General features: G+C 68.5%; 2 protein-coding genes across 3 annotated transcripts; both read left to right on the top strand.

Annotated features, from left to right (window-relative positions):
- Positions 1-437: 437 nt before the first annotated feature.
- On the top strand, positions 438-17,826 carry ADSS1 (adenylosuccinate synthase 1). The gene is given in 14 exon segments (XM_059684878.1): positions 438-714; positions 6,613-6,715; positions 10,206-10,268; positions 10,841-10,891; positions 12,310-12,335; positions 12,337-12,377; positions 13,008-13,115; positions 13,211-13,292; positions 13,876-14,002; positions 14,394-14,548; positions 15,207-15,331; positions 15,899-15,996; positions 17,247-17,396; positions 17,481-17,826. Coding segments are annotated over 14 exon segments (1,374 nt in total). The 5' UTR covers positions 438-522; the 3' UTR covers positions 17,534-17,826.
- Positions 17,827-22,308: 4,482 nt separating this feature from the next.
- Positions 22,309-26,800, top strand: SIVA1 (SIVA1 apoptosis inducing factor). 2 transcript variants are annotated; one of them, XM_059684855.1, is made up of 4 exons: positions 22,313-22,500; positions 23,796-23,990; positions 24,451-24,604; positions 26,616-26,800. In XM_059684855.1, exons 1-4 carry the CDS (start codon positions 22,383-22,385, stop codon positions 26,671-26,673), a joined length of 525 nt encoding a protein of 174 aa, XP_059540838.1. In that variant the 5' UTR covers positions 22,313-22,382; the 3' UTR covers positions 26,674-26,800. The 2 variants fall into 2 exon arrangements, with proteins under 2 accessions (XP_059540847.1, XP_059540838.1); XM_059684864.1 differs by lacking the exon at positions 24,451-24,604 and having other exon boundaries at positions 22,309-22,500.
- The last annotated feature ends 465 nt before the right edge of the window (positions 26,801-27,265 follow it).

Genomic DNA, 27,265 nt, shown 5'->3' with positions numbered 1-27,265 from the left:
GCGCCAGTCCAGGGGCCGGGCTCGCCGCGGGCGGGCAGGTGCGCGCCCCTAGCCCGGGGAGGCGGACCCGCCAGGTGGGGCGCAGGGACCAGGCTCTCCGTCTGCAGCCGCACCCACCCCGCGCTGGAGGGGACCCCGCCCTCCGCTTCTGGGTCCCCCCGGTCCCGCTCCGTGGGGTGGGCTCGCAGCGCCCAGGCCTGCCCGGGGCCGGGGGAGTGGACGCCCTCGTGACATTCCCGGGGCGCCGGGCCAGGCCCGCGGGAGGGACCCCGCCGCGCGCCGCCTGTCCGTGCGCGCCGCCTGTCCGTGCGCGCCGTCGGTCCGTGCGCCCCGAGGTGCCCGCGGGCCAACCCGACTCCTGGCGGCGGCGGGGGCGGGACCGGGGCCGGAGGTCACGAGCGTCACGGGGCCCGCCCCCCACCCGGGGCGGCGCCTTTTAACGGCGGGCGGGCGGCCCACGGGCGGGCGGGCTCTCGGGCAGCCCAGCGCCAGCGCCAGCGCCGGACGCGCCCCGCCAGCGGCATGGCTGCGACCCGCGCCTCCAACGACCGGCCCCCGGGCGCCGGCGGCGTGAAGCGGGGGCGGCTGCAGCAGGAGGCGGCGGCGAGCGGCTCCCGCGTGACGGTGGTGCTGGGCGCGCAGTGGGGGGACGAGGGCAAAGGCAAGGTGGTGGACCTGCTGGCCACGGACGCCGACATCATCAGCCGCTGCCAGGTGCGCGGGCCCCTCCTCCGCCCCCGCGGGCCCCCCTCCGCCCCCCGCGGGCCCCCCACGACCCAGACTCCGGGCCTGGGGACGGAGCCCTCCCAGCGCCACCCCCACCCGCCCACACGCGCACTCGGCACCCTCGCAGGTGCCCACGCTCCCCTTCCTGCGCGGACACCCCTTCCCCAGGGACCCGCCTTCCCCACCAGCCCCACCCCCACCCCGGGGGACGGGGCAGAGCTATAAATACCAGCCCTGCTGAGTTGGGGACACCGGATCCTCAGGGGGTGGGGTGTGCCCTGGGCATGCCGCTAGCCCTCCGGGGGGGGGGGGGGCGGAGGCGGGACCCCAGCTCCTGGGTGGTTTGAGGACAACTGGAGATACCCCATTCCTCATTCCGTCTGGGTCTGGGATTGGGCTGGCTGACCCCACACAGGGGTCATGACACGGAGGGGGCTGGGTGCTGGGAAGCCCAGGGGAGAAGCCAGCAAGGAGGGGGGGCAGGCCTGGGGGAGGCCCTGAGGAAGGCAGGGCACGGAGGGGAGGGCCTGGCCGGACAGAGGGAGTGGGAGGAGCCACGGACGTCTGGCCTGGGTGGCCAGCGGCTGGCAGTGCCACCGGGAGGCCAGAGCAGGCTTCGTCCCCTGAGGGCCCGGGCGGGGCCTCTGTGCTACTGGGTGACGGACGCGGGGCACTCCCTAGGGCACTGCCGGCCGGCCGCGTGCCTGCCTCCTGCTGAGGCTGGCAGGTCAGGGCGCAGGGGGGCCACACTGGCGCTGCCCGGTTTGGAGCCACCGGCCAGGAGGCTGTCGCAAAAGGGGAAGGGGCGCCCGCTCCTCCCGGCCTGTGCCTCTCCTGAGCACCCAGAGGCACCAGCGCCCGTCACCACCGCTCCCAGGACAGGCTGTGCTGGGCTGGGCCTGAGCCGCTGCAAGGGGCGCCCGCCTTTCCTGAGCGCCCGCCTGGAGGCTGGGCTCCGCGCTGAGAGGGGCGGCCTGGTGCTCCGGAGTCAGGGCACCTCACCAGCTGGACCACCTCTGTGAGGCCGACAGTGGACGCCTGGAGCTCCCGGGCCCTGGGAGGTCCCCTCCCTCTCTGTCCTAAGCCATGGGGAGCAAGCCCCCTCCCCCCCATTCCCAGGACCCTCCCCCCAGTCCCTGCTGTGTGAGCCAGGAGCCAGGTCCCTCTGTAGCCTAGCAGGGGTGTGGCCTGTGGGCTGCTCCTCCCTCCGATCCAGCACAGGGCACCCCTCCTCCTGCTGTCTGCTCCAGTGACACGGTGGGGGGGGGGGGTCTGTCCCTCCTAACTGTGGACACCCTCCTCTTGGCGCCCTGGGGCTCTCCCACCAGCTGCAGAGATGGCTCTGGAACGGATCTGGGTCTGCAGGCCGAGCCCGCCCACGCCCCTCACTTCCAAGTGCCCTGGACAGACCAACCATGGGCCACTCGGGCTGGAGCCAGAGTCTGTCTGGGCGGCTCCTGAAAGGGCGACAGCAGGCAGGCCCCAGTGACCGTGACCAGGTCACCTGGCCTGTCCCTGGGTTGGGCCTTCCCTTGTGGCCACTGCATCCCCACATCTGGGTCCCCGCAGCTGCACCCCATAACTGCACCCCACAGCTGGGTCCCCACAGCTGCATCCCCATATCTGGGTCCCCGCAGCTGCACCCCATAACTGCACCCCACAGCTGGGTCCCCACATCTGCATCCCCACAGCTGCATCCCCTCAGCTGGATTCCCCACACCTGCACCCCCACATCTGGGTCCCCCACAGCTGCACCCCCACATCTGGATTCCCCATAGCTGCATCCCCACATCTGGGTCCCCCACAGCTGCATCCCCAACCTGCACCCCCACATCTGGGTCCCCCACAGCTGCACCCCCACATCTGGATTCCCCATAGCTGCATCCCCACATCTGGGTCCCCCGCAGCTGAATCCCCACAGCTGCACCCCCACATCTGGGTCCCCCACAGCTGCACCCCCACATCTGGATTCCCCATAGCTGCATCCCCACATCTGGGTCCCCCGCAGCTGCATCCCCACACCTGCACCCCCACACCTGGACCCCCACATCTGGGTCCCCCACATCTGGATTCCCCATAGCTGCATCCCCACATCTGGGTCCCCCACAGCTGCATCCCCAACCTGCACCCCCACATCTGGGTCCCCCACAGCTGCACCCCCACATCTGGATTCCCCATAGCTGCATCCCCACATCTGGGTCCCCCGCAGCTGCATCCCCACACCTGCACCCCCACATCTGGGTCCCCCACAGCTGCACCCCCACATCTGGATTCCCCATAGCTGCACCCCCACATCTGGATTCCCCATAGCTGCATCCCCACATCTGGGTCCCCCACATCTGGGTCCCCCACATCTGTGTCTCCCACATCTGGATTCCCCATAGCTGCACCCCCACATCTGGGTCCCCCACAGCTGCGTCCCCTACATCTGGATTCCCCACAGCTGGGTCCCCACATCTGGGTCCCCCACAGCTGTGTCCCCCACATCTGCATCCCCACAGCTGCACCCCCACATCTGGGTCCCCCACAGCTGGGTCCCACAGCTGCGCGTGTTTTGCTCTCATCTCAGTTGTCTGGGGCCTGTGGTCCTGCCTCAGCCTGGGTTCCTCCTGGGTTTTCTTCGCCTCCGGGACTTGTTTCCGGGTGGCCTCCCCTCTCCCTGGCCCGAAGGCCTGATGGCCTGTGTCCCTGTGGCCTCCTTCGTCCCAGGCCTTGCTCCAGGGCCTGGCGGGAGGAGAGCGGCTCTTGGTTGGGGTCGAATGAATGAATGAATGGAACCTGTCAGCGGGTCCCACACGAGAGAAGCCTTGCATAGGTGGGGGGCTCCCCGCTTCCCCCAGACCCAGGTCGCCGCGGCCACGCCGGGCTGGCGGCTGCTCAGACTGGGGAGCTGTCGGCGCCCCGTCCCCGCCCCCTGCTCACCTCTCGCCTCCCTCTGTCCACTCGCCCTGCACACGGCCAGGGCTGGGGGTGCACACAGGCTGGAGCGTGGCTCCTGTCCGAGTGAGTGGTGCTGACATCGGGGGGGGGGGGGGGGCAGGGGCTGCATCCCAGGGAGACAGGCCAGGCCGGCGCCTCCCGGGAACCTGGGCCAAGTGGGCACTTCGTGGCCTAAGTCACCGTCCAAACATCGCGGAGACCTGTGTGCTGGTCAGAGGAGGATGGTGGGGACGGGCCGCTGAGTGGGGGGTGGGGGGGCGGGGGGCGCCTGGTAGGTCAGAGGAGGCCTCCAGCCGATTGTGGGGTATGCAGGGCCAGGACAGACACGAGGGAGCAAGGCTGGGGGCACGGGTGGTGGACAAGACTCTCAGTGCGGCTCCATTCAGGGACCCCACCATGTGGAACATGAGGTGAGGAAGGGTGTGGCGAGGTGCCCCCAGCAGAGACATCAGGGCTGGATGTCAGGGCTGCATGAGCCTTGGGGTGCCAAGGAGGGTGGCAGAGGCCACACAGGGCGGGTAGATGCAGGGGAGGGGGGGGCCTGGGGCCTGGGGCCTGGCCCAGAGTCACCACGGCTGCTCCCTGGGGACAGGCTGTGCCGGCCGGATGCCTGCAGGCCCGGGAAAGGTCAGGCTGGTCAGGTTCCTTGGCCCTGGCCCTGGCCTGGTCCCAGGTCTGAGAGTGAGGCGGCCCCCTTTCTTAGATCCCTGACGCCAGGGAGGCAGCTGTGTCCATGGGGACTGTGAGGGGCAGGGGCAGGGGGCGTGGCTGAGAGCTGTGCCTGGCCCGGCTCCGCCACCGGAGCCTGGAGGAGGCGGAGCCTGAGGGGCCAGGCTGAGTGCCAGTCCCCAGGGGGAAGGTGGGGAGGCAGGACCAGGGCGCTGCTGAGCCGGGTGAGGTCAGGTGAGGGAATCGCCAGGTCCCAGGTGGTCCGGCTCACCCGGCTGGGACAGGAGAGCGGCCCCGGAGGCCACGCCGGGCCCGGGCAGGCATCACCGCCCTCCTGCGGGCCCTGGGCCTGCTCCTTGGCCTGCCATGCCCCTGCCCTCGGGCGGGGCTGCGAGTGCCGCCCGCCTGCGCTGGCAGGGTCGCCGATGCCCTGGTCCTCAGCGGGGGCCTGTGCCTGGGCCTGTGTTTACCCCAAACAAAGGGGCAGGTGCTCAGAGGCGGCGGGCGGTCACGTGGGCACTGGGCAGGGAGGGAGGGGTGCCCTGGGCCTCTGCCAGCTCCCTTCCCTGGGGACCTGGTTCCCCATCTGTCCCTGGGGACCATGCCCCCCCAGCTGCCCCTCCTTGGGTGGCAGAGCTGACTGTGGGTGTGGCCTCGTGCGCAGAGAAGCCCACTGAGGGGTGACTGCCCCTGTGGGGAGACAGGGCCAAGCAAGGAGGCACCCCTGGAAGGTATAGGGACCCCACGACCGGGGTCTGTCAATCTCGCGGGGGCCGGTCTGAACTGCCAGCCCCCCCACTCCGGGGGACGGAACCAGCACCCAGGCCAGGACCCCTGCCCGCTGGAAGGCCCATCTACCGGGGGCGTTCTGGTGGTCGGAGCCCATCTCACCCCCTGGCCCCGCTCCTGGCATCTGCATCTCCCTCCCCACCCCCCCAGTCCCCTAGGAGGCTCACCCAGTTCCCCTCCCAACACGGGCTCCACCCTGAGCCCCCAAGGCCTGGTGCCCTGTCCGCTCTCACTCAGACCCTCCTCGGCCCCAGGCCCCCAGCACCCCCTCTCCCCTCCCCTCCCCTGCACACGCGCGGTCCCCGCAGCCAGCACCTGGGAGTCCCAGGGACGCTCAGGGCCCCGGGGCTGAGCTGTGGGACAGGCAGGGCCCGGGGTGCACACCTGGACAGCTTTGCTGACTGGGGCTGGTGGCGGGAAGGTCACGTCACAGGGGGATGCCCAGGCTCCACGCCCGGGGCTGGCAGCGTGGGGGCGGCCGTAAGCGGATGCCCCGCGCCCGGGGTCCCGGCGGGATGGGCTTCTGGCCGGTGGAGGGCTAGGGCTCCAGCCACTTCATTCAGTGGTTCGGGGACTGTCTCCCGTCTGCCCCTCACGGCCCCCAGTTGCCCCCCCCCATGTTGGAGGAACTTTGAGACGCCAGGAAAGCCAGTGAGCTCCCCCCCAGCGGGGGGGGGATGGGGGGGCCTCATAGTCTCAGCCCATGGCCCCCTCCGTCAGAGAGCGTGTGGAGCGGGCCCACGGTAAACCGTCTTGGGGAGATAGAGGCAGGAGGTGGGGCCCGCTGGGCTCAGGGTCCTGGGGACGGAGTGGACACAGGGACAGGTCACGGGCTGGGCACCAGCGGGCCTGTGTCCCTCCCTGGGCTCTGCTCATCCCTGTGGGGACCCAGGAGGCAGGACAGCCGGGAGGGGCCCCCCACCCAGGCCCTGGGGACCGCGGGGCCCTCCAGTGGCAGGACAGGGGGCTGTGGCCTGTGTCCCAGAACAGGGCTGGCCGCGAACGGGCTTTTTCTTTTTATTCTGAAGTGGAGGGTGTGGACGCTCCAGGGTCCCTGCTGAGGGAGGGCACTGGCCCGTGGTGGCACCGTCCCCTCCCCCGTGCACGGCCGTCCAGGCGGTGGGGGCTGAGCCTGTAGTGGGAAGGCTGGGCGCTCATTTCTCATGAGGGGGCCCCAGCGCCAGGGCTGCACTGAGACGCCTCCTGGGGCAGCAGGTGCCCCTGAGACAGTGGGGGTGTCGGGCCCCGCCTCCACGGAGGGGCAGGGCGCCAACCCGGCTCACCCCCGACACGCAGAGCCCACACCGGACTAGACTCCACGAGTCCAGGTGTGGACGGCATCTCCCGCCCTGGGGGCAGGGCCTCCCGTGCCAGCAGCCTAGGCACCTTGCCTTGGAGCCGGGGGCCCGGGCAGGGCTGGAGTGAGACAGGCTCTCCGGGGGGCCCAACCCCCGAGGCCCTGTGCACTCAGCGGGTTTCCGTCCCCAGGGGGGCAACAACGCTGGCCACACCGTGGTGGTGGACGGCAAAGAGTACGACTTCCACCTGCTGCCCAGCGGCATCATCAACACCAAGGCCGTGTCCTTCATCGGTGAGTGCCCGCCGCCCGGGGCGCTGGGCCTCGGCTGTCCCTGCACCACCTGCTCAGCCAGGCCGCGGCCCAGGTCCCGGTCACCCCCAGGGGCCCCGGCCGAGTGTCTGACCCGGGAGCCTGCCTTCAGCCTCAGGGGCGGGGCACGGCCAGGACGTGGCCAGCCTGGCCAGAGGGCACGAGGGTGCCAGCTCCCTGAGCTCCCCGACTCCCCAGGTGCTGAGCAAGCCCATGTGCATGCCTGGGTGCGTGTGTGTGCATGTGCACGCCCGTGATGGAGCATGCCTGCTCAGGTGTGCGTGTGTGTGTGTGTGTGTGTGTGAGAGAGAGTGTGTGAGTGTGTGTGCATGCCCACGATGGAGCATGCCTGCTCAGGTGTGCGTGTGTGTGTGTGTGTGAGTGTGTGTGCACGCCTGCGATGGAGCATGCCTGCTCAGGTGTGCGTGTGTGTGTGTGTGTGTGTGTGCATGCCCACGATGGAGCATGCCTGCTCAGGTGTGCGTGTGTGTGTGTGTGAGTGTGTGTGCATGCCCACGATGGAGCATGCCTGCTCAGGTGTGCGTGTGTGTGTGTGTGTGAGTGTGTGTGCATGCCCACGATGGAGCATGCCTGCTCAGGTGTGCGTGTGTGTGTGTGTGTGAGTGTGTGTGCATGCCCGCGATGGAGCATGCCTGCTCAGGTGTGCGTGTGTGTGTGTGTGTGAGTGTGTGTGCATGCCCGCGATGGAGCATGCCTGCTCAGGTGTGCGTGTGTGTGTGTGTGTGAGTGTGTGTGCATGCCCACGATGGAGCATGCCTGCTCAGGTGTGCATGTGTGCGTGTGTGTGTGTGTGTGAGTGTGTGTGCACGCCCGCGATGGAGCATGCCTGCTCAGGTGTGCATGTGTGCGTGTGTGTGTGTGTGAGTGTGTGTGAGTGTGTGTGCATGCCCACGATGGAGCATGCCTGCTCAGGTGTGCGTGTGTGTGTGTGTGTGAGTGTGTGTGCATGCCCACGATGGAGCATGCCTGCTCAGGTGTGCGTGTGTGTGTGTGTGTGAGTGTGTGTGCACGCCTGCGATGGAGCATGCCTGCTCAGGTGTGCATGTGTGCGTGTGTGTGTGTGTGAGTGTGTGTGCACGCCCGCGATGGAGCATGCCTGCTCAGGTGTGCGCGTGTGTGAGTGTGCGTGTGCGTGTGCGTGCGTGTGCGCGTACAGGCCTGGCTTCCTGCCGTGGTGGAGCCGAGCCCTGCGGGAGGCTGAGCTCTGCCTGGCCCTGCGGGAGGTCTGTGCTGCCCAGCGCCCTCCTCGCTCTCCCTGCAGTTGCCTGGCCCCCCCCCCCAGCCCCTTGCCCTCCCTGCAGCCGCCCTGCCCTTTTAGTGCCCTCGAGAGACAGAGCCACCTCCAGGACCCTGTGGCTCTCCCCTCCTCCCCCTTGGTCTCTCTCCCGCTCTCTCTGTCCCTCTCTCTCTCACCCCCCCCCCCCCAGCTCCCAGTACTTTTCCTTCCGGCTCCTTCTGTGACTGAGCCACACTGGTGACTCACTGCTCCCACCCTCCCCGGTCAGGAAGTGGGGGAGCAGCAGCAGGCACGCCCCAGCGATGGCACGGGGTGGCCCCCGGAAGGGAAGGGGGTGGCTGTGAGCAGGGGGCGGAGCAGGAGGTCGCCAGAGCCCCTCACGTGGGTGCAGGCTCAGGCCCAGCCTGCGCCCCAGCCTTTCCTGATGGGGGCCCCTGCCGGAAGCCCTCTCAGCACCAGCCTGCCCCCCACGCCCACTCGGCAGGAAGCAAGGCCAAGGAGGCGCCCTGGATGGGTGGAGGCGCTCGGTCAGGGCGCACGGTCCGGGGAGGGGGGAGGGCGGTGCCAGCAGGGCCAGCTGTCCGTCAGTGTCAGTGTCAGTGTCAGCGTGCGCCCAGACTCACACTCAGCCAGGGCCCAGGGCGCGGGGTCACACTGTCCCGCAGCTTGCGACACCCCCAGGCCCTGCCACCTGGCATTTAGGCGACCTTTGTGCTCCGTGCGGCCTGCGCCTGAGTCACTCCCACCTGCACCCACGCCCGTCTCCCTCGCTGAGCCCAGGCCACTGCCCACCCCAGGGGGGCGCGGGGGGCGCACCGGAGACGGTGTCCTGGCCCAGGGCCTGGGGTCCCGGAGGAAGGGGCAGCGTCCGGCTTCACCTGGACCCCACGGGCCCGTGTGACCGGGGCGCCTGCTCTGCTGGGAAGCTGGGCTCCGCGCGCCGGCCGACCCTGGAGGGTTCGAGCCCAAGGTCCCGTTTCCGGATTATTAAATAACCCCGCGGCGTCCGAGGCCTCATGCGTGCCCCGGCGGCACCCCAATCAAGAACACTTGTCACCCCAGAAGTTCCCGTGCCGCCTGCTGCCGCCCCCCCCCCCGCGCCCCGCCCCTGCCACTCTGCTGTCGCTGCAAATGCTTCGGGCTGGGCTTGTGTGTATTTGTTTGTGGTTTTTAAAATGTGTTCATATTGACGTCAGCGAGGCAGGAGAGGGAGAGAGAGAAACATCCATGGTGAGAGGGATCTGATCGGCTGCCTCCTGCACGCCCCCTCCTGGCCTGCATCCCGGGCACATGCCCTGACGGGAACCCAACCGGGGCCTCCTGGTTCATAGGCTGACGCTCACCCCCCCCCCCCCCCACACACACACCGCCGGCCGGGCTGGGCCTGTTGTGTTTGTACATAAAATGCAGACAGATTAACGTGCCGTCTCAGCCCCTGTGCCTGCGGGTCAGAGGGGGGACGTGCGTCCGCAGCGCGTGCAGCCCTCCCGCCGTCGTGCCCAGGGCTTTCCCATCTTCCCCACGGAGCCTCTGTCCCATTAACCCCCCCCCCCCAGCCCCGGCCCCACCATCGCTGTCTGTCCCCGCGGGTCCGGCTCCTCCGGGCCTGTGCGAGGGGTCCCACAGCGCAGTGTCTGTGTCGTCACTCACACGACGTCCTCACGTCCACCTGTCCTCACGTCCACCCGTCCTCACGTCCATCTGTCCTCACGTCCACCCGTCCTCACGTCCCCCCGTCCTCCCGTCCATCCGTCCTCACGTCCTCACGTCCACCCGTCCTCACGTCCATCGCGTTGTAGCAGGTGTCCGACGTCTGTCCTCTTCGAGGCTGAGTGACGTTCCACGGCGAGGAGGGGCCACGTCGGGACGGCTCCGCGTGCGGACACTGGGCTGTGTCCACGTCCCAGCGGCCGTGGCTGTTGCCCTGTGAACGGGGCCGTGCCCATTTCTTTCTCTTTTTTTAAATATATTTGTGTTGATTTCAGAGAGCTGGGGAGAGAGAGAAACTTCCATGATGGGAGACTCGTGGATCGGCTGCCTCCTGCCGGCCCCACCCCGGGGATCAAGCCCACAACCGGGCCTGTGCCCCGACCGGGAATCGGCCGCCTGGGTCAGAGGTCGACGCTCAGCCGCTGAGCCCAGCGGCGGCGGCGATTTCAGGCCATGGCACCCCGAGTCCCGGTGCCCGTCTCAGCCCGTGTCCGTGTGTTGCAGGCAACGGGGTGGTTGTCCACTTGCCGGGTTTGTTTGAAGAAGCAGAAAAGAATGAGAAGAAAGGTAGGTCGACCCCGCAGACCCGCCGGGTCCCGGCCCCCGCGGGTGCCTAGCGGCCGTGCCGGCTGGCGCCTCCCGTGGGTTTTCCCTGGTGGCGGCCAGGCCTTCGGGGAGAGCTGTGGCTCCCGGGGGCCCTTGGGGACCGGCGGCCGGTGGGCAGTGCGGGGGCCACAGCCAGGGCGTCTAGGGGCAGCCTGACCAGGACGCGCCGCCCCGAGGCCCCAGAGGGTCAGGAAGGAACAGAGCCTGGGCCTCTGGCTCAAGGTCGGGCCTCAAGGTCAGGGCAGGTGCAACACGGCTCGCGGGAACCTGACCCCGGGCATCGGGCGCCAGGAGGCGCCAGAGGGAGGCCTGTGGGGAGACAGGTGCCGGCGGGGGTGGGTGGGCGTCCCCTGGGGGTGCGGCCTGGACCCCAGCAGGCGGAGAGACCATGAGGGAGGGCCCATCACTGGCCGAGCACCGGAGACGCTGCTGGTGGCTCTGGCGGGGCGGGGGATGCGTGGAGGGGTGCGGGGGTGCGTGGGGGGGGTGCGGGGGTGCAGGAGAGCCGGCCCCTCAGCCCCGCTCGCCCGCAGGCCTCAGGGACTGGGAGAAGAGGCTCATCATCTCCGACCGGGCCCACCTCGGTGAGTGACACCCCCGCCCCCCGCGCAGCCTCCCAGAGCTCAGGGCGGCCGGGCTCATGGCCCTGGGCAGGTGGGGAGACCAAAGCCAGGGGCCTGCGGTCCCACGTGATCAGGAGTGGGGGCCGGTTCCAAGTTGACCCCTTTCTTTTTTCTAATCCTCACCCGAGGGTCTGTTTTTATTGATTTGAGAGAGTGAAGCGTCGATGGGTTGCCTCCCGTACACGCCCCAATCAGGGATCGAACCTGCAGCCTGGGTGTGTGCCGGTCCGGGAGTCGAACCCAAGACCCTTCGGTGCCCTGGGCGACGCTCCAACCACCTGAGCCACACTAGCCAGGGTCCCAGGTGCCCCTTTCATACTGGACACCACCTTCCCATGGAGGCAGGCACTGTTGGGGGGCAGCGGGGTCTGTGGGGGGGGCAGCGGGGTCTGTGGGGGGGCAGCGGGGTCTGTGGGGGGACAGCGGGGTCTGTGGGGGGCAGCGGGGTCTGTGGGGGGCAGCGGGGTCTGTGGGGGGGCAGCGGGGCCTGTGGGGAGGCAGCGGGGTCTGTGGGGGGGCAGCGGGGTCTGTGGGGGGGCAGCGGGGTCTGTGGGGGGCAGCGGGGTCTGTGGGGGGGCAGCGGGGTCTGTGGGGGGCAGCGGGGTCTGTGGGGGGGCAGCGGGGTCTGTGGGGGGGCAGCGGGGTCTGTGGGGGGCAGCGGGGTCTGTGGGGGGCAGCGGGGTCTGTGGGGGGGCAGCGGGGCAGTGGGGGGGCAGCGGGGTCTGTGGGGGGGCAGCGGGGTCTGTGGGGGGCAGTGGGGTCTGTGGGGGGGCAGCGGGGTCTGTGGGGGGCAGCGGGGTCTGTGGGGGGGCAGCGGGGTCTGTGGGGGGCAGCGGGGTCTGTGGGGGGGCAGCGGGGTCTGTGGGGGGCAGCGGGGCCTGTGGGGGGACAGCGGGGCCTGTGGGGGGGCAGCGGGGCCTGTGGGGGGACAGCGGGGCCTGTGGGGGGGCAGCGGGGCCTGTGGGGGGACAGCGGGGCCTGTGGGGGGGCAGCGGGGTCTGTGGGGGGGGACAGCGGGGTCTGTGGGGGGACAGCGGGGCCTGTGGGGGGGCAGCGGGGCCTGTGGGGGGACAGCGGGGCCTGTGGGGGGACAGCGGGGCCTGTGGGGGGGCAGCGGGGGTCTGTGGGGGGGACAGCGGGGTCTGTGGGGGGGCAGCGGGGTCTGTGGGGGGCAGCGGGGTCTGTGGGGGGGCAGCGGGGTCTGTGGGGGGCAGCGGGGCCTGTGGGGGGCAGCGGGGTCTGTGGGGGGCAGCGGGGCCTGTGGGGGGACAGCGGGGCCTGTGGGGGGCAGCGGGGCCTGTGGGGGGACAGCGGGGTCTGTGGGGGCAGCGGGTGCGGCTCTGACTCTGGGCCTGTTGCCCGCCCGGTGCCGCCCGCAGTGTTCGACTTCCACCAGGCCGTGGAACGGGCTGCAGGAGGTGCAGCGCCAGGCGCAGAGAGGGAAGAAGTGAGTGCGGGCGGCTCGCGGCGCGGCCACGGGCTGGGTCCTGGGCGCGTCCTGGGCAGCGCGACGGGTGGGGTACCTGGACCCAGAGCCCCTGGGGAGCAGCCCCCTTGGCTCCCCCCGGCCTCTCTCTGGGTCCCGCACTGGCTGCCACCCCGAGGCGGGCACCTGCTGGCCCCCATGTCACTGGGCCCCGCGGCCTGGACCCCACACACAGGCCCCGCCCCGCCCGCGCCTGGGCCGTGGAGGGGTCCTCCACAGACACTGTTAGGAGGAGGCGGGACTGGTTCTCAGGTTCGCACACATGTGAACACACGTGAACATGCATGTGAGAACACACACACTCACATGCGCGCACACGCACAGACACCAGGACACACACAGCCTGGCGGACGCAGGTGGCAGGGCGGGGCCGGGCCCGGCGAGGGTGCAGGCGGGCTGGGGGGGGGGGGGGCGCCGGGCCCCAGGGCGAAGCCGGGGGTGAGGGTGTCGCTGGGGCTCAGCTGCCTGCCCAGCCCCGCCCTGCGAGGGGCCGCGTGGGTGGAAACGGGTCGGGTGCGGGCGGGGGACCCCGTGTTCCAGGCGGGCCGCCCCCCCCCCCCCCCCGTGCTCATGCTGCCCCCCCCCCCCCAGCATCGGCACCACCCGGAAGGGGATCGGACCGGCCTACGCGTCCAAGGCGGCCCGCACGGGCCTGCGCATCTGCGACCTGCTGGCCGACTTTGACGAGTTTTCCGCCAGGTACGCGGCCGCCCCCCGCCCCGGGGTGGGGGGCCGGCGAGTGGGGCTCGGGGACCCAGCAGGGCCCGGGGGACCCGTCGCTGTGGCCTCTGCAGGTTCAAGAACCTGGCCCACCAGCACCAGTCCATGTTCCCCACCTTGGAGATCGACGTCGACGGGCAGCTCAAGAAGCTCAAGGTAGAGCAGGGGCCGGCGGCTCGCGGCTCGGACTCACCTCGCGGGGTGCACCGTTTCGGGGTCATGCTGGGGCGGCCGGCCTTCTGGGCCCACAGCCGCCGGTGGGAGCCCCCGGCCGGGATGGAGCCGGGCTCACCCAGGGCTGGACCCATGGCCTCTCTGGGGACCTGCCCAGGACGGGCTGGGCGGGAGGTGGCGCTGTCCCAGCCGAGGCAGGAGGGGCAGTGGCCCCCCTGCTCACTCTGAGCGGGCGGGGGTGGGGGCAGGAAGGCGTCAGCACAAAGCCCTTCTGGAAGTTTCCAGCTGGGATCCCGCTCCTCCCGCCCTGTCTGAGGACAGAGCGTGGAACGTAGGGACGCGGTCCCACTGCATTAGGGCCCCCCCGGGACCTCACCTGAGCTTTAATCACCCCCAGCACAGCCCCATCCTGAGGTCCTGGGGGTCGGGCTCCAGCGGATGAACTGGGCACGCACCTCCCCCCATGGTCACCGAGGCCCCGGGGGCTGTCGGGGTGAGCCAGGTGGGAGAGCTGGGAGCTGGGGGCGGCCCGGGCCCCACAGCCGCATCCCCCCGCCCCGTGCAGGGCTTTGCCGAGAGGATCCGGCCCATGGTCCGGGACGGCGTGTACTTCATGTACGAGGCGCTGCACGGCCCCCCCAAGAAGATCCTGGTGGAAGGCGCCAACGCCGCCCTGCTGGACATCGACTTCGGTGCGGCCCCGCGCCCCAACGCACCGCGCTGTCCTGTCTGGGGGGACGGGGCATGGCCTTCATCCTGCCTCGGACTGACCCCCGTGCCCTCCCCCTAACTTAGCCGAGAGGGGGAGGCGGCTGGAGATGAGAGGCCGAGGGCCCAGAGACCAGGACTGGGTGGGGGAGCCGCGCCCCGACAACCTCCCTCCCCGCCCCCGGGCTCCCGGCGCGGAGGCACCTGCTGCAGAGCGACCTCCCGCTCCCGACCCCCAGACCCGGCGGGGGCCGCTCCCCCAGGACGGCCCCTGAGGCCCCACTGAGGGGCTGTGGGGGGCTCACCACCACCGCCCTCCGCCCAGAGGGCCCTGGGGGGGTGACCTGTGGGGGTCCCTGACCGGCCGTCTTGCAGGGACCTACCCCTTTGTGACGTCATCCAACTGCACGGTGGGCGGCGTGTGCACGGGGCTGGGCATCCCGCCCCAGAACGTGGGCGACGTGTACGGCGTGGTGAAGGCCTACACCACACGCGTGGGCATTGGCGCCTTCCCCACCGAGCAGATCAACGTGAGTGCCTGCGCCGACGGGACGGGGAGGGAGGCCGGGCCCTGGGTGTGCGCGAGCGTGAGGCTGTGGGCCCTGCAGCGAGGCGCCTGGTGGCCCTGCGCTGAGGACGGGCGGTGCACACGCGTGTCCACGCGGCCCTGCTCCCCGGGGTGCGGCAGGCAGGCGAGTGGGGTCAGGGCCCCCCTTGGCCCAGAAAGGGGTCCTCAGGGTGCCCCAGCCTGCCTTTGTCAGCCTGGCCTTGTGTCTGGTGGCCGCGAGGACAGGAGGCCCCTGTCCTGAGCTGGTGTGTGAGGACGCGGGGGGAGGGGGGGCGGGAAGGTGCCACGTCCGGAAGAATCTGGCAGCTTTGACAGGGCAGGGGACCCAGGGATAGGGAGGGGACCCCGGGAGAAGTCACCTCACACTGCAGGCCCCAGCTGAGCGACAGGCCAGGCCCCTCACGCCCTGCGCCTGGGCACTAAGGGGGGAGGTGCGCCGGCCGCTGCCTCCCCAGAGGCCTCCGACCCGCTGCCAGCAGGCCGAGCCTCGGCTGGGGCAGGTGGCCTGGGAGGAGGGCGTCTGTGGGGGGTGCAGCTTCTCCCGTGGCCCCGGGCCGGGAGGCGGGGGGCGGGCTGAGGGAAGGGCCCCCAGAGCCGACCAGGCTCCTGTCCTCACGCAGGAGATCGGCGACCTGCTGCAGAACCGCGGCCACGAGTGGGGGGTGACCACCGGCCGCAAGAGGCGCTGCGGCTGGCTGGACCTGATGATACTGCGATTCGCCCACATGGTCAACGGCTTTACCGCGTGAGCGTCGGTCACTGCGTGGCCATGCGGGCGCCATCCACGCCGGGTCCCCAGGCTCCCAGACCCCACTGCACCCCTGGGTTCCAGACCCCCCCAGGGCCCCCAGGATCCCAGACCCCACTGGGGCAACCACAGCTGGGCATCGGGGCTCAGAGCCAGTCTCCCCAGCGGGTGTCACTGCACCCAGACCCTCCCTCACGGCAGGGCCACAGTGGGCGGCGAGGCCGAGTCCTGCCCGGGGCTGACGGGGGGAAGGAAAGGGAGCAGCTGGTGGAGGTCAGGGTGAGGCCTGGTGGGAGGAAGATCCATGAAGCCGGGCGCCGCTCGGCATCGGGGGTGCAGAGCTGGGTCTGCGTGGGCAGCCCGGCAGGGGGCAGAGCAGGCTGAGACCCCAGATGAGGCAGCTGAGGGCAGAAGGCAGTGCTGCCGGGCGCTGAGTGTGCCCGCCTGCCCGCTGTGCTGCCCTTTGCTTGCTGCCCCCCGAGGCGGGGGAGGAGGGCGTGGAGGAGGCCGACAGCGCGAGCACTTGGCCCACAGCCTCTCCACTGTGTCCTCCGGCTCCGACAGGCTGGCCCTGACGAAGCTGGACATCTTGGACGCCCTGGATGAGATCAAGGTCGGCATCGCCTACAAGCTGAACGGGAAAAGGATCCCCTATTTCCCAGGTACGAGGGGAGGCGGCTTCCCGCCCTGGCAGCGGCACTGGCGCCCGGGGGACGTGCCCGGGGCCCGGCGAGAGGGGAAGGCTCGCCCCTGGCGAGTGTAGAAGCAGCGCTTGTCTGACCTCTGGCCACCCAGATCTGCGGCTAAGGGCGCGGCTGGGTCTCGGGTGGCCGCAGGGGCGTCCCACGCGTTGGGCAGGGCTCAGAGGGACTGGCCTGGTGGCAGGTGGGAGGCAACTGGGCACCAACCCTGGGCCCTGGGGATCCGCCGGCACCAAAGCCCGCTCCTGTTAGCAGAGGTGAGCCTAAAACTCTGCAAATGGCCAGATGAAAGTGCGACCTAAGAAAACCCTTCAGGTGGCTGTGCGAGGCTCGCTGGGCTCCCACCGCCACACCCCTCCCCTGGGAAGCTGGGGTTCCTGACTTCACACCCGGGCCCAGTGCACCAGCGGCTTCCGCCCTCGCCGGCTGAGGGTGCTGCCCCCTGCCCCGTCTGTGTAGACCCACCAGCGACTCCAGGGTCCCCGACTCGCCCTGCTGGCCCTGACCTTTGAGAGGGCGCGGCACAAGTGTGGCGTGACCCCTGGGTCAGTGTCGGGGTGGCCGCTTGTTCCAGCATCTTCCATCAGTAGCAGATGGATGGCATCTGTGAGCCCCGGGGTCCGGTCCGGTGGGGCCCCTGCCTGGGGAGGGGCGGGCATAGCTCCTTCAGGACGTCTTAACACGTTAAATCTCAGAGCCAGCTCAGTGGCTGAGCGTCGACCTGTGAGCCAGGAGGTCACGGTTTGATTCCCGGTCAGGGCACAGGCCCGGGTTGCAGGCTCGATCCCCAGTAGGGGACGTGCAGGAGGCAGCCGATCACTGATCCTCTCCGTGCCTCTATCGCTCTCTCCCTCTCCCTTCCTCTCTGAGACCAATAAGAATATGTCTTTAAAAAAAAATAAATAAACAAAATCTCAGAGCCACCGAGCCGCACCGGCCGGGCGCCCGTTAGAATTTCCGAGCAGCGTCCCGGCCCCCTCGCTGAGTCACGGGGTGGCCCAGCAGAGCCCACGGGAATCCGCGTGGGTGGATGTGGCCCCGTGTGGAGGGGTCCAGCCAGTGTCCCAGAGCCCCTCTCGGGCCCTGCAAACCAAGTGGGGCAACGGGCCGCTGAGCCCCCAGGGAGGCAGGCCCCGGGCGGGGGTCCCAGCTCCCCGGCCTCTGCCTGCGCTGGAGCGACGCCTGAGGGGCACGACCACCCGTGTCCCCAGCGAACCAGGAGATCCTGCAGAAGGTGGAGGTGGAGTACGAGACGCTGCCCGGCTGGAAGGCGGACACCACGGGCGCCAGGAAGTGGGAGGACCTGCCCCCGCAGGCCCAGAGCTACGTGCGGTTCGTGGAGAATCACGTGGGCGTGGCAGGTGGGCGCCCCGCGCCCCGCGCCCTCCCCTCCCAGTGTGCCCCTCCCCTCCCTGCGCCCAGCCTGACCGGCCTTTCCCTTTCAGTGAAATGGGTTGGTGTCGGCAAGTCCCGGGACTCGATCATCCAGCTGTTTTAGGCGGCGGCGGCGCAGGCAGCGCGTCCCGGGCCCTCGGAGGCAATGCCGATGCCGGAGAAGAAGAGACGTGAGGCGGTTTGGTGGACTTTCCTGTTTCCCCCGAGGCTGTGGGCGCGACCACTGCTCACTGAAACGTCGGGAGCCAGCCTCGCGCCGTCGCTCGCTCCTGCTGTTTGGAACGAGCCCGGGGTGGACGGACGGACCGTGGTGGCTCCTCTCTGTCCCGCGTTGTGTCCGGTTGGAGCAGGTCAGCAATAAACATCCGAAGCCGCTGAGCGGGAGTGGTCACGCGAGCTCTGCTCTCACTGTGTCTTTTTTTAAAAATATATTTTTTTTATTGATTTTTTTACAGAGAGGAAGGGAGAGGGACAGAGAGTCAGAAACTGCTGGGGTCCAACCCCAGCAGGTCCAGGGGTCCCCAAAGGTGTGGACGGAGTTGGCGAAGACTATCCACCCTCTTCCTATGGTGGAGTCCTATCCATCCCACGGGCGGAGGGGCTTACCTAAGGGGTCCCTGTTCGGGCGCCAGATGCTGGGGTCCAACCCCAGCAGGTCCAGGGGTCCCCAAAGGTGTGGACGGAGTTGGCGAAGAAGGAATGACATGGAGGCAGCATTCAGTTGATCAGCAGCCTAGCCAGGATCTCTAGCCAGGATCTCTAGCCAGGTTCTGGTCAGGATCTCCAGCGAAGTTCTGGTTAGGATCTCCAGCCAGGTTCTGTGTCCATGTTCTCTTGCTAGGTTCTCCAGGTTCTCCAGCCAGGATCAGTCACCAGGTTCTAGTCAGGTTCTCTTGCCGTGTTCTATCCAGGTTCTGTAGCCAGGTTCCGTCTCTAGGTTCTTCAGCCAGGTTCTCTCGATAGGTTCTGTGTCTAGGTTCTGTGGCCAGTTTCTGTCCAGGATCTTTTGCCATGTTCTCTCGCTAGGTTCTGTCTCTAGGTTCTGAGGCCAGTTTCTGTCCAGGATCTTTTGCCATGTTCTCTCGCTAGGTTCTGTCTCTAGGTTCTGAGGCTAGTTTCTGTCCAGGATCTTTTGCCATGTTCTCTCCAGCGAAGTTCTTCTGTCTCTAGGTTCTGTGTAGGTTCTGTATCTAGGTTCTGTGTCTAGGTTCTGTGTGTAGGTTCTGTCTTCTAAGTTCTGTCTCCTGTTGTCTTGTTACATCTGTATTTATACCAGTTGATTCAATCCTATCAATCTCTATTCCAAAGGTTAGGGCATTTCTTATCTCCATTCCAGGGAGTAAAGATTATGTAGCTTAAGCATGATTGTTCATAGTTAAAGTGATTAATTACCCGCCTGGCACTTAGTTAAGGGGTTTTATCCCCTCCCTAACTTCAGGGGAAAATCCCTACCTGGGGAAACAACCTTTCTCAGAGAGGTGACCTTGGTTAAAACACATAGTGCCAAGAAGGTGAGCAAACATATTAAGAACAGTACGCCATATATGCCAGGTCCCTTGAAACAGCAAGGATGGACCGGCTCCCGGCAAGAAACATCGATGAGAGAGAAGCATCGATCAGCTGCCTCCTGCAAATGCCCCACTGGGGATGTGCCCACAACCAAGGTACATGCCCTTGACTGGAATCAAACCTGGGACCCTTCAGTCCCCAGGCCAACGCTCTATCCACTGAGCCAAACCAGCTAGGGCCTCACTGTGTGTTTTATGTTTTTTTTAAAAAATACATTTTTATTGATTTCAGAGAGGAAGGGAGAGATAGAAACATCAGTGATGGGAGAGAATCATGGATCGGCTGCCCCCTGCACGCCCCACACTGGGGACCGAGCCTGCAACCCGGCCATGTGCTCTGGTGGGGAATTGAACCCTGACCTCCTGGGTCATAGGTCGACGCTCAACCCCGGAGCCACGCAGGCCGGGCTGACTTAGTCGTTTTGTGTTGACTTTTAAACACTCGAAGTCACCAGCCATGCTTTGCCGTGACAGTGGTCTGGGTGACACCAAGCCAAGCGGTTTATGTGCTCAGAACCAGCCCGTGTAAGAGAGGCCACGGCAGTGACTGTGTTTCCCAAACATTTAAAGGGCTTCGCTCTAGAGCCCGCCCCCTCCAGCCCCCCCACCCTCTGGGTGATGAGCCCGCCCGCCGGTCGGTGTCAGCGGGTCCTGCCGGGCCCCTGGGTCTGGGCAGATGGCCCGAGCTGGTCATGGGCCTGTCCCCGCTGTGCCCCCCTCGCCTGGCTGCGCAGCCTCTGTCACAGCTCTGCAGGGTTTGGGGGACATTGAGAGCCACACCTACCCTCTCGCGTCAGGCAGAGAGGAAAGGGGTTCCATGGAGCCACCGGAATCAGCCAGGGTGAGCTGGGTCCTCTGGGCGGGTCTGAGCAGCCGGCCAGCTCCCCTACCGGCCCCGCCCCCACCGGCTCCTCCCATGGCCCCGCCCCCACCGGCTCCGCCCCCACCGGCTCCTCCCATGGCCCCGCCCCTGTTTGCCCCGCCCCTACTGGCCTCTCCCCCTAGCCCCTCCCCTAAGCCCTGGGTCCCACCTTCTACTCTGCTTCTGGGTTCCATGAGTTCAGACGCCACTTGTAAGTGGTTAAGTTTTAGAAAGGCCATACGGGTGGGTCCTAAGCAGGCTGATGGGTGACCTTATAAGACGAGGAGATGGGACACAGGCAGGCAGAGGGGCGGCCTTGTGAGGACCCAGGAGATGGTGGCCGTCCACACGCCCAGGAGAGAGGCCTCGGGGAGCCCGCCTGCGAGACCTGCTCTGGGGCCCACACCTGCTCGGGACTCTGGCCCCAGCACCGGGGACAGGGCCCTGTGAGCCCTCCCTGTGTTGTGCCCAGATTTCAAAGTTCCCAAGACCCCCAGGGAGCCAGTCAGTCCGATGCAAAAGCAAAGAGTCCTTTATTATGCAAGCCGGCCTGCGCTCCCCGTTCACCAGACCCACCGACACAGCGGAAAGTCCAGTGGCCGAGAGAGCGAGGCCTGATGGGACAGGGGGTTTTAAAGGGGGGTGGAGTGAGGGCAGGAGAGGGCACTGTGGGCCCGGCCGATTGGCCAGGCGCGAGTCGGTACAGGATGTGGTCATAGTGATGGCGTGCACTTCCCTTGATCACCATTGGTTAATTCAGAGAAATCCTGGGTGTGGCTAGCAGCGGCTCCTTCCCGTGAGGAAGCACATGGCCCCATCCCAAAATGGAGGACCCAAGGCAAGATGGAGGGCGCACATGGTTCTGTCCCAAGATGGAGGACCCAAGGCAAGATGGAGGGCGCAGTAACTGCCCGGCTCCTGCTGCTGCCGCTCGAACTCGCCACAAGGCAGGATGGCCCTTCCGCACAGCACCCGCAGCTGGCCCGCGGGCAGACCGGGACTCCAGCGCATCTGGGCGGCACAGGCCCAGCAAACGGGGTGCGCAGGTGGAGCGGCCCAGCTCTGGGGGAGCGGTATCCGCTCGGAGCAGGCCCGGCCCATGGGGCCGGCGCACTGCAGCATGGCGGCCTCCCCGAGCCTGGGCATGCGCCCCACTCCGCTGCCGCCGCTGCTGCACTGGGCCCGGTCCGGGGGTGGGGGCAGCCCGCGCTGGGCTCCCGCTGTGGGCCGGGGACCCAATGCCCCCCACATGGGGCCCGGCGGCCGGCCCACGCAGGCCCCGGTCCCCCCGACCGGGCCCCGAGGGCTGCACGGACCCTCGGCCCCAGCGCGGGCAAGCGGGGAGCCGACCACGGGGGAAGGGAGGGAAGAGCGAGGCGGTGAGGCCTTCCGCTCCCATGACCTCCCCTGTGGTCGGTCGCCGCCAGGCCCCCACCCCTCGGCCCGCCGCCGGCCACCACGCAGCCGGTCCGGAGACTCGGACCGCTCCGGGGAGGCCAGGCCCTACGGCGGGCGCGGAGGGATCTCAGAGCCGGGCGGTCAGACTCCTCCCCCCGCACCGCCCGGAGAGGCCGTGGGCCTTTCACCTGCAGGCCAGGCGAGAGCTGGCAACGCATCCAGTGGACAAATACATCTTAAAGTTAGACTGACATGTAGGAGCGGAACTCCCTCTTTAATCAAGTGTATTGGGGTGACACTGGCTAATGGGGTCACATGAGTTCCGAGTCTACTGCGGTATCACTTATTACAACACATCACCCGTGCGACACACTGCGCGTCCGGGTGGAGACCCGGCGGACGTGACGTCACGCGTGACGTGCACTCAGACCAAAGCGACAGCCTCGTCACCGGAAGTGCATGACGGAGGAGCCCGACGGAGCGGCTGTGGGGAGGCACTTCCGGATCAGAGCCCCGTGAGGCCGCGCGCGCCTCGTGGCTCCGTCGGGACAGCCGCGCCGGCGTCGCAGGGCCGGACGTCCCGGGCGTACACACGTCACTCTCCACTTCCGTGATTCCGACGAAGTGAAAATTAGGAGAAAAGGAGCTACCCTCTAACTCTGGTGACGTAAACAAGGAAATGTTGTTTACCAACAAAACGAAGAGCTGACATCCTGCCCCTGAGATCGCCTCTGCCCTATCACGCGCCGCGCCTCTCGCGAGTCCCGCCCCCGAGTCTCCTTCGGCCTATCCCGCGGCGCGCCTCACGCAGGGCCCGCCCCCCGGCTCGCGTCTTGCCCCCAACCGGCCTATCCCGCGCCGCGTGCTCACGACACCGCCCTCTCCCAGCCCCGGCGCGCCCACTCGCCCAGCTTTTTCCCGCGCCGCGCACCAGCCCCGCCCCCCGTACTTCACCGGCCTATCCCGCGCCGTGCTGCACCAGAGCCCCGCCCCTTCCCTCACTCTGGGCCTATCCTGCGCAGCGCCGCAAGAGAGCCCCGCCCCCGCCGCGCGCGAGGGTTGGCGCGCGTCTGTGACGTGAGGAGGGCGGCCAGGCGCGGACGCGAACTCCCTGGTCCGTGGCGATGCCCAAGCGGGGCTGCCCCTTCGGGGTCGCGGCCCCGCTGCAGCTCAAGGTCCGCGTGGGCTGGAAGGAGCTGGGCCGCGGCGTGTGCTCTGAGCGTTACTCGCGGGAGACCTACGGTGAGTGCGGAGTAGGGCTTCGTCCCTGCGACGCGGGGCGGGGGCCGGCGGTTCCACCGGCCGCGGGGGGACAGGGGGGCCGGAGGTTGGAGCATCGAGCGGGACGGGAATGCGCCCCCGTCCACCGGCGGTGGCCACAGCGCGTACGCCGAGTCCCTGCCTCCCCAGACGAGCGGCCTCTGCGAGGTGCGCCCCGGCTCGGCCCTGCGGGAGGCGGGGCTCGCGCACCAGCAGGTCTGCCCGGCCTGGGGGCCCCTCGGGCCCAGCGAGCGGTCAGGGAGTGGACGCCCCGGGGCCCTGAGCGCACAGAAGCGCCCGTTCTAGCCGGGAGGTGTCCGAGGAGCGCGCCCGCCCCGCCAGGCCCTGCGCTGCGCGGGGCGCCGCCTCCGGGGCTCGGGCTCGGGGAGCGCAGGTGACCGGGCGGCGCAGGTCCCGCAGGGGAGGGGGGCGGGCGGGGGCAGCAGGACTTGGCGCGGCCGGAGGGTCCAGTTCAGGGGGGTCTCCGGGGCCGCGAGCCGTCGGAGGCGCTGTCCCGGCGCCGGTGCCGAGGCTGTGGACCGTCTGTTTGGGGGGGTGACGGGGCGGGGCGGCGACAGCGTGGCGCTGGCCTTGCCGAGCGGTCGGGCCGGGCACAGTGTACCCGCTGAGCAGCCGGGAGGGGCCGCCCGGGAGGGGCCTGTGTGTCCGAGCGGGAGAGGCCGCCGGTTCCCCGGCCCCAGCTGCTCCGCCCTCTGCCCGGTGCTCGGGCTGTGAACACCGCTGCTTTCCAGGCCGAGGCCGCCCATGCGGTGCAGGGGCCACAGGAGAGCCGGTGGCAGCCCCTGCATCTGAGTCCCCGGTAATGGTGGTCAACTCCATGAGAGCCCCGCTTTCCGCAGTCGGCCGGCTCTTGGGCCGCGGGAGGAAGGGCAGGCCTGGGGGGCTGGCACCTGGCGCTTGGTCGTGTGAAAGCCCCTGGGGCCTGGCGCATGGCCTGATGGACAGCCCTGCTCCCGCGCTGAGCAGCCACTTCAGCTGCGGATGGGGGTCCAGGGCCCCCAGAGGCCTGGAAAGTTCCGAGGCCTCTGTCAGGAGCCGCTGCTGCCAGGACTTTGCCTGCCGCGGTGCAGGGGGTGCAGGGGGTGCACACGGCCCGGCTGTGGGGGTGGGCTCCATAGCAGGAGCTGGGCCAGTGCTGCAGGGAGCTGGGGCGCTGGGAGGAGGGGAGCAGCACAGCGAGGCGCCGGGCCTGCAGGGGTGGGCGGCGGTGCAAGGCCCCGGGCTGGACGGGTCATCGGAGGGCGCTGTCTCCCCAGAGCGGACCAGGCAGCTCCTGTTCCGCGGGGCCAAGGCCTGCACGGACCACGCGTGGGAGGAAGGCTGCGCCGTGGTGGACCTGCCAGAGTCGCCGAAGCCGGGCCCCATGGAGGCCCCCCGGGCCACGCGCGGGCAGATGCTGATCGGACCGGACGGCCGCCTGACCCGGAGGGGAGCCCCGGCCTTCGAAGCCGGTGAGTGAGGCGGGCCCGTGGCCGGGGACTGTGAACAGCCTCCCTGCAGGGGCAGGAGCAGACCCCGGGGCCCGTGAGCCCCCCTGCTCCCCTGCAGCTCCGAGTCCTGTCTGCGTGGGCACAGCCTGGCCGCCTGTCTGTGCGTCTCGGGCTGACACCCCGGGCCTGGCGGGACCCAGGAGCTCTGTTCATCTGTGACGTGGGCCACACAGTGAGACGCCGGACGAAGGCCGAGACCCCCAGTGCAAGCAGGGCCAGCTGGCCCCTCAGCGCAGGCACCCAGAGCTGGGGTCCGGTAGCAGGAGCCCAAACCCCCGGGCCTCCCTCGCGGAGCAGGGCTGTGTGGGGACCTGCTCAGGTGGCCGGGAGGGTCCAGGGCGGTCAGGGGCGTGAGGAGGTCGGCCTGTCCTCGGGGAGGCAGTGGCCCCGCCCGCTGACCGCTGGCACTTCTTCCCCACAGACGCGCCTGGGGCGGCGCGCCGAGCCTGCTCCTCGTGCGTGCGCGCGGCGGACGGAGCGGCCTGCGGCCAGTGTGAGCGCGCCCTGTGCGGGCACTGCGTGCGCACCTGCGGCAGCTGCGGGGCCGTGGCCTGCACCCTGTGCGCGCTCGTGGAGTAAGTGTTGGATGTGGGATGGGGCGGGGGTGGCACAGCCGGGGTTGGGCGTGTGAAGACGGTGGTCAGTCACCGGGAAACCGACGTCACGGTGGCCGGCTCGTCCCAGTGCAGCCTGGGTCTGAGGCCGCGGGGTCGCTCCTCCCGGCCCGGCATGAGGACTGCGCGGCTCCCACTCGGGCTCTCCCCACTGAGCGCCCCGACCCCGGGCAGCAGGTGCGCGGTGCTTGCCGCCGCCTCTGGGGCGTGTGTGAACGAGGGAGTCCCTCCCCAGCGGCTGTGCGGTGAGAAGGCACGTCCCCCGTCTCGGAGCAGGTCTGTCGGCCTATGAGTAGCTTCCGCCGACAGCCTTGAAGCCAGCCTCGGGGAGTCGGGCTGTCTGACGGCTCAGAAAGCCGGGGTGGCCCCAGGGCAGCTCCCAGGGACGGGACCAGAGACTGGGGCCCTCGCTGGTGTGGCTCAGTGGATAGAGTGTCGGCCTGCGGACTGAAGGGTCCCCGGATCGATTCCGGTCAAGGGCACAGGCCTGGGTTGCAGGCTCGATCCCCAGTGTGGGGCGTGCAGGAGGCAGCCGATCAGTGATTCTCCCGTCATTGATGTTTCTCTCCTCCCTTTCTCTCTGAAGAAAATAAAAGTATATTTTTTTAAAAAAGAGACTGGGGGACACTTGCGCCGTCCAGTCTGGAGGCTGTGGCTGGTTCTGGCTGGCGAGTTATGAACGTAACTGAGCGGCACCGCTTAGTTCTGTTTGTGTGTGAACCAAAGGGCAGGGCCTCCTGGCCAGTGGCCGCCTCGCTTGAGGACAGGAGCCCAGCAGAAGGGCAGGTGGAGGGCGACCCCTGGGCTGGAACCTTCCTCCTGCCTCAGTGTCCTCGCCGGACCCCTGCGCACGTCCTGCCAGCCTCTCCTTCCCCTTCCCGCTGCCCACAGAATTCACGCTGCCCGGTCAGCAGGCCTCGGGCCTCGTGGCCACAACCAGGGCTGGGCTGTCTGCTCCAGGCCATGAGGCCGACTGCCGTCCCCAGGCTTGGGACCCAGACCATGGCCTCTGCCACAGCCTCTGCCCCTCGCCAGCTGCTCAGGCGTGTCCCGCCCACACCTCCTAGTCCTGGGGCTCACAGCTCGGTGGTGCTGGCTGGGGCTGGGCTGGGGGCTGGTTTGTGGCTCCCCAGCCAGAACCAGCCAGCCCGCGGCTCTGAGTTCTCGGTGATGGCTTGGACTCCGCAGCCCTCCTTGGTTTCCTGTAGCCCAGCGGTTCTCAACCTGTGGGTCGCAACCCCTTTGGGGGTCAAACGACCCTTTCACAGGGGTCGCCTAAGACCATCCTGCATATCAGATATTTCCATGACGATTCATCGCAGTAGCAACATGACAGTGATGAAGTAGCAACGAAAATAATGTTATGGTCGGGTCACAGCATGAGGAGCTGTATTTAAAGGGCCAGAAGGTTGAGAACCACTGCTGTAGCACGATGCCAGTCTCTGGCCTTTCGGGACCCCTCTGATGAGTTTCCCCGCGAATCCCTGGGTTTCCTCGCCGTTACCTTACTTGATGTGCGCCACCTGGCCCAGTAACCCCTCACTGGACTCCTGGGAGGTTCTGTGGGGTCCCCCTCCCGTTAGACACACAGGTTGGACCGTCGGCAGCTCATTGGCCGTCTCGCCCCCCGTACTTGCTGGTCTTTGCCCTCGTGCTCTGGGCGGGAAGTCTGGGATGGGTGGCGGGTGGTTCCTCCAGAGGCTGTGGGAAGGGCCTGCTCCCCACCTGTCCCACCTCCCGGGGCTGCCGCACGCTGGGGGCTCCCGCGTCCTGGCGTCATCGCCCTCCTCCGTGTGTTTACTCAGGACACCCGCCTGCAGGGGGCCCGTCCTAGCTCACTACCTGTGCAGCGAACGGCCCCATCTCCCAGTCAGGTCTCTGGCCTGGGGTAGCACCTCCTTATGTAAACGGGGGGACACAGCTTAGCCCCTAACCTAACGCCCGCTCTCCTCTCCTCCCTGCGATGTTGCAGCTGCAGTGACGTCCACGAGAAAGTGCTCTGCGCCAGCTGTGCCATGTTCGAGGCCTGAGGCCCAGCGGACCTGGCCTTCCAGGCAGGACGGCCTCCCGGGGCGGATGCAGAGGGACTGGGGGGGGGCGGGCAGCTTTCTGTTGGATGTTTTGTACTGATGACTGAATAAATACTATATATTTGGACGAGAGAACTTGCTTATGTTAACAGTCCTGGGGGTGCGGCCTCCTGGTCCTGTGACCAGCAGGTGCTGGAGGGGCCCACAGAGGAGGCAGGGCCTCCGTGCCACTCTGGCAGCTCACTCAGCGCCCGCTGAGCTTTGCGCAAGCTGCGTGCCTGGTCACCCCACTTTACAGACGGGGAATGGAGGTCCAAGTGCACCACCTACCAGCCCACCCGCCGGTCCTGGTGAGGAAAGCTTTGAACCCAGGTCGTCTGACTCCAGAGCGGGTGACATTGTGCCAGCGCAGCCCGGGGAGGGGGTGGGTAACGTCCAGACTTCTCCTGAAATGTCACCGTGACACCCCCTGGGTGGCCCCCAATGTGGGCAGTCCGGTGCGGAAGACCATCTGTTCCCATTTCCTGCCCCCCGAGGCCGGCCTTGGGGAGGGCAGGTTTGGGTGGGGGACACAGGAGGGACTCCCCCTGCT

Source organism: Myotis daubentonii, chromosome 1 (assembly GCF_963259705.1).
Source record: "Myotis daubentonii chromosome 1, mMyoDau2.1, whole genome shotgun sequence".
Classification (NCBI taxonomy): Eukaryota; Metazoa; Chordata; class Mammalia; order Chiroptera; family Vespertilionidae; genus Myotis; species Myotis daubentonii.
Note: the sequence above shows the minus strand (reverse complement) of the source record. Positions and strands in the feature narration are given on the sequence as shown.

What these genes read in the sequence shown, in the direction of transcription:
- SIVA1 (XM_059684855.1), top strand. Translation starts at nt 22,383, where the DNA reads ATGCCCAAGCGGGGCTGCCCCTTCGGGGTCGCGGCCCCGCTGCAGCTC. An exon ending in TTACTCGCGGGAGACCTACG is followed by an intron (nt 22,501 to 23,795) that starts GTGAGTGCGGAG and finishes CTGTCTCCCCAG; the next exon opens with AGCGGACCAGGCAGCTCCTG. An exon ending in ACCCTGTGCGCGCTCGTGGA is followed by an intron (nt 24,605 to 26,615) that starts GTAAGTGTTGGA and finishes GCGATGTTGCAG; the next exon opens with CTGCAGTGACGTCCACGAGA.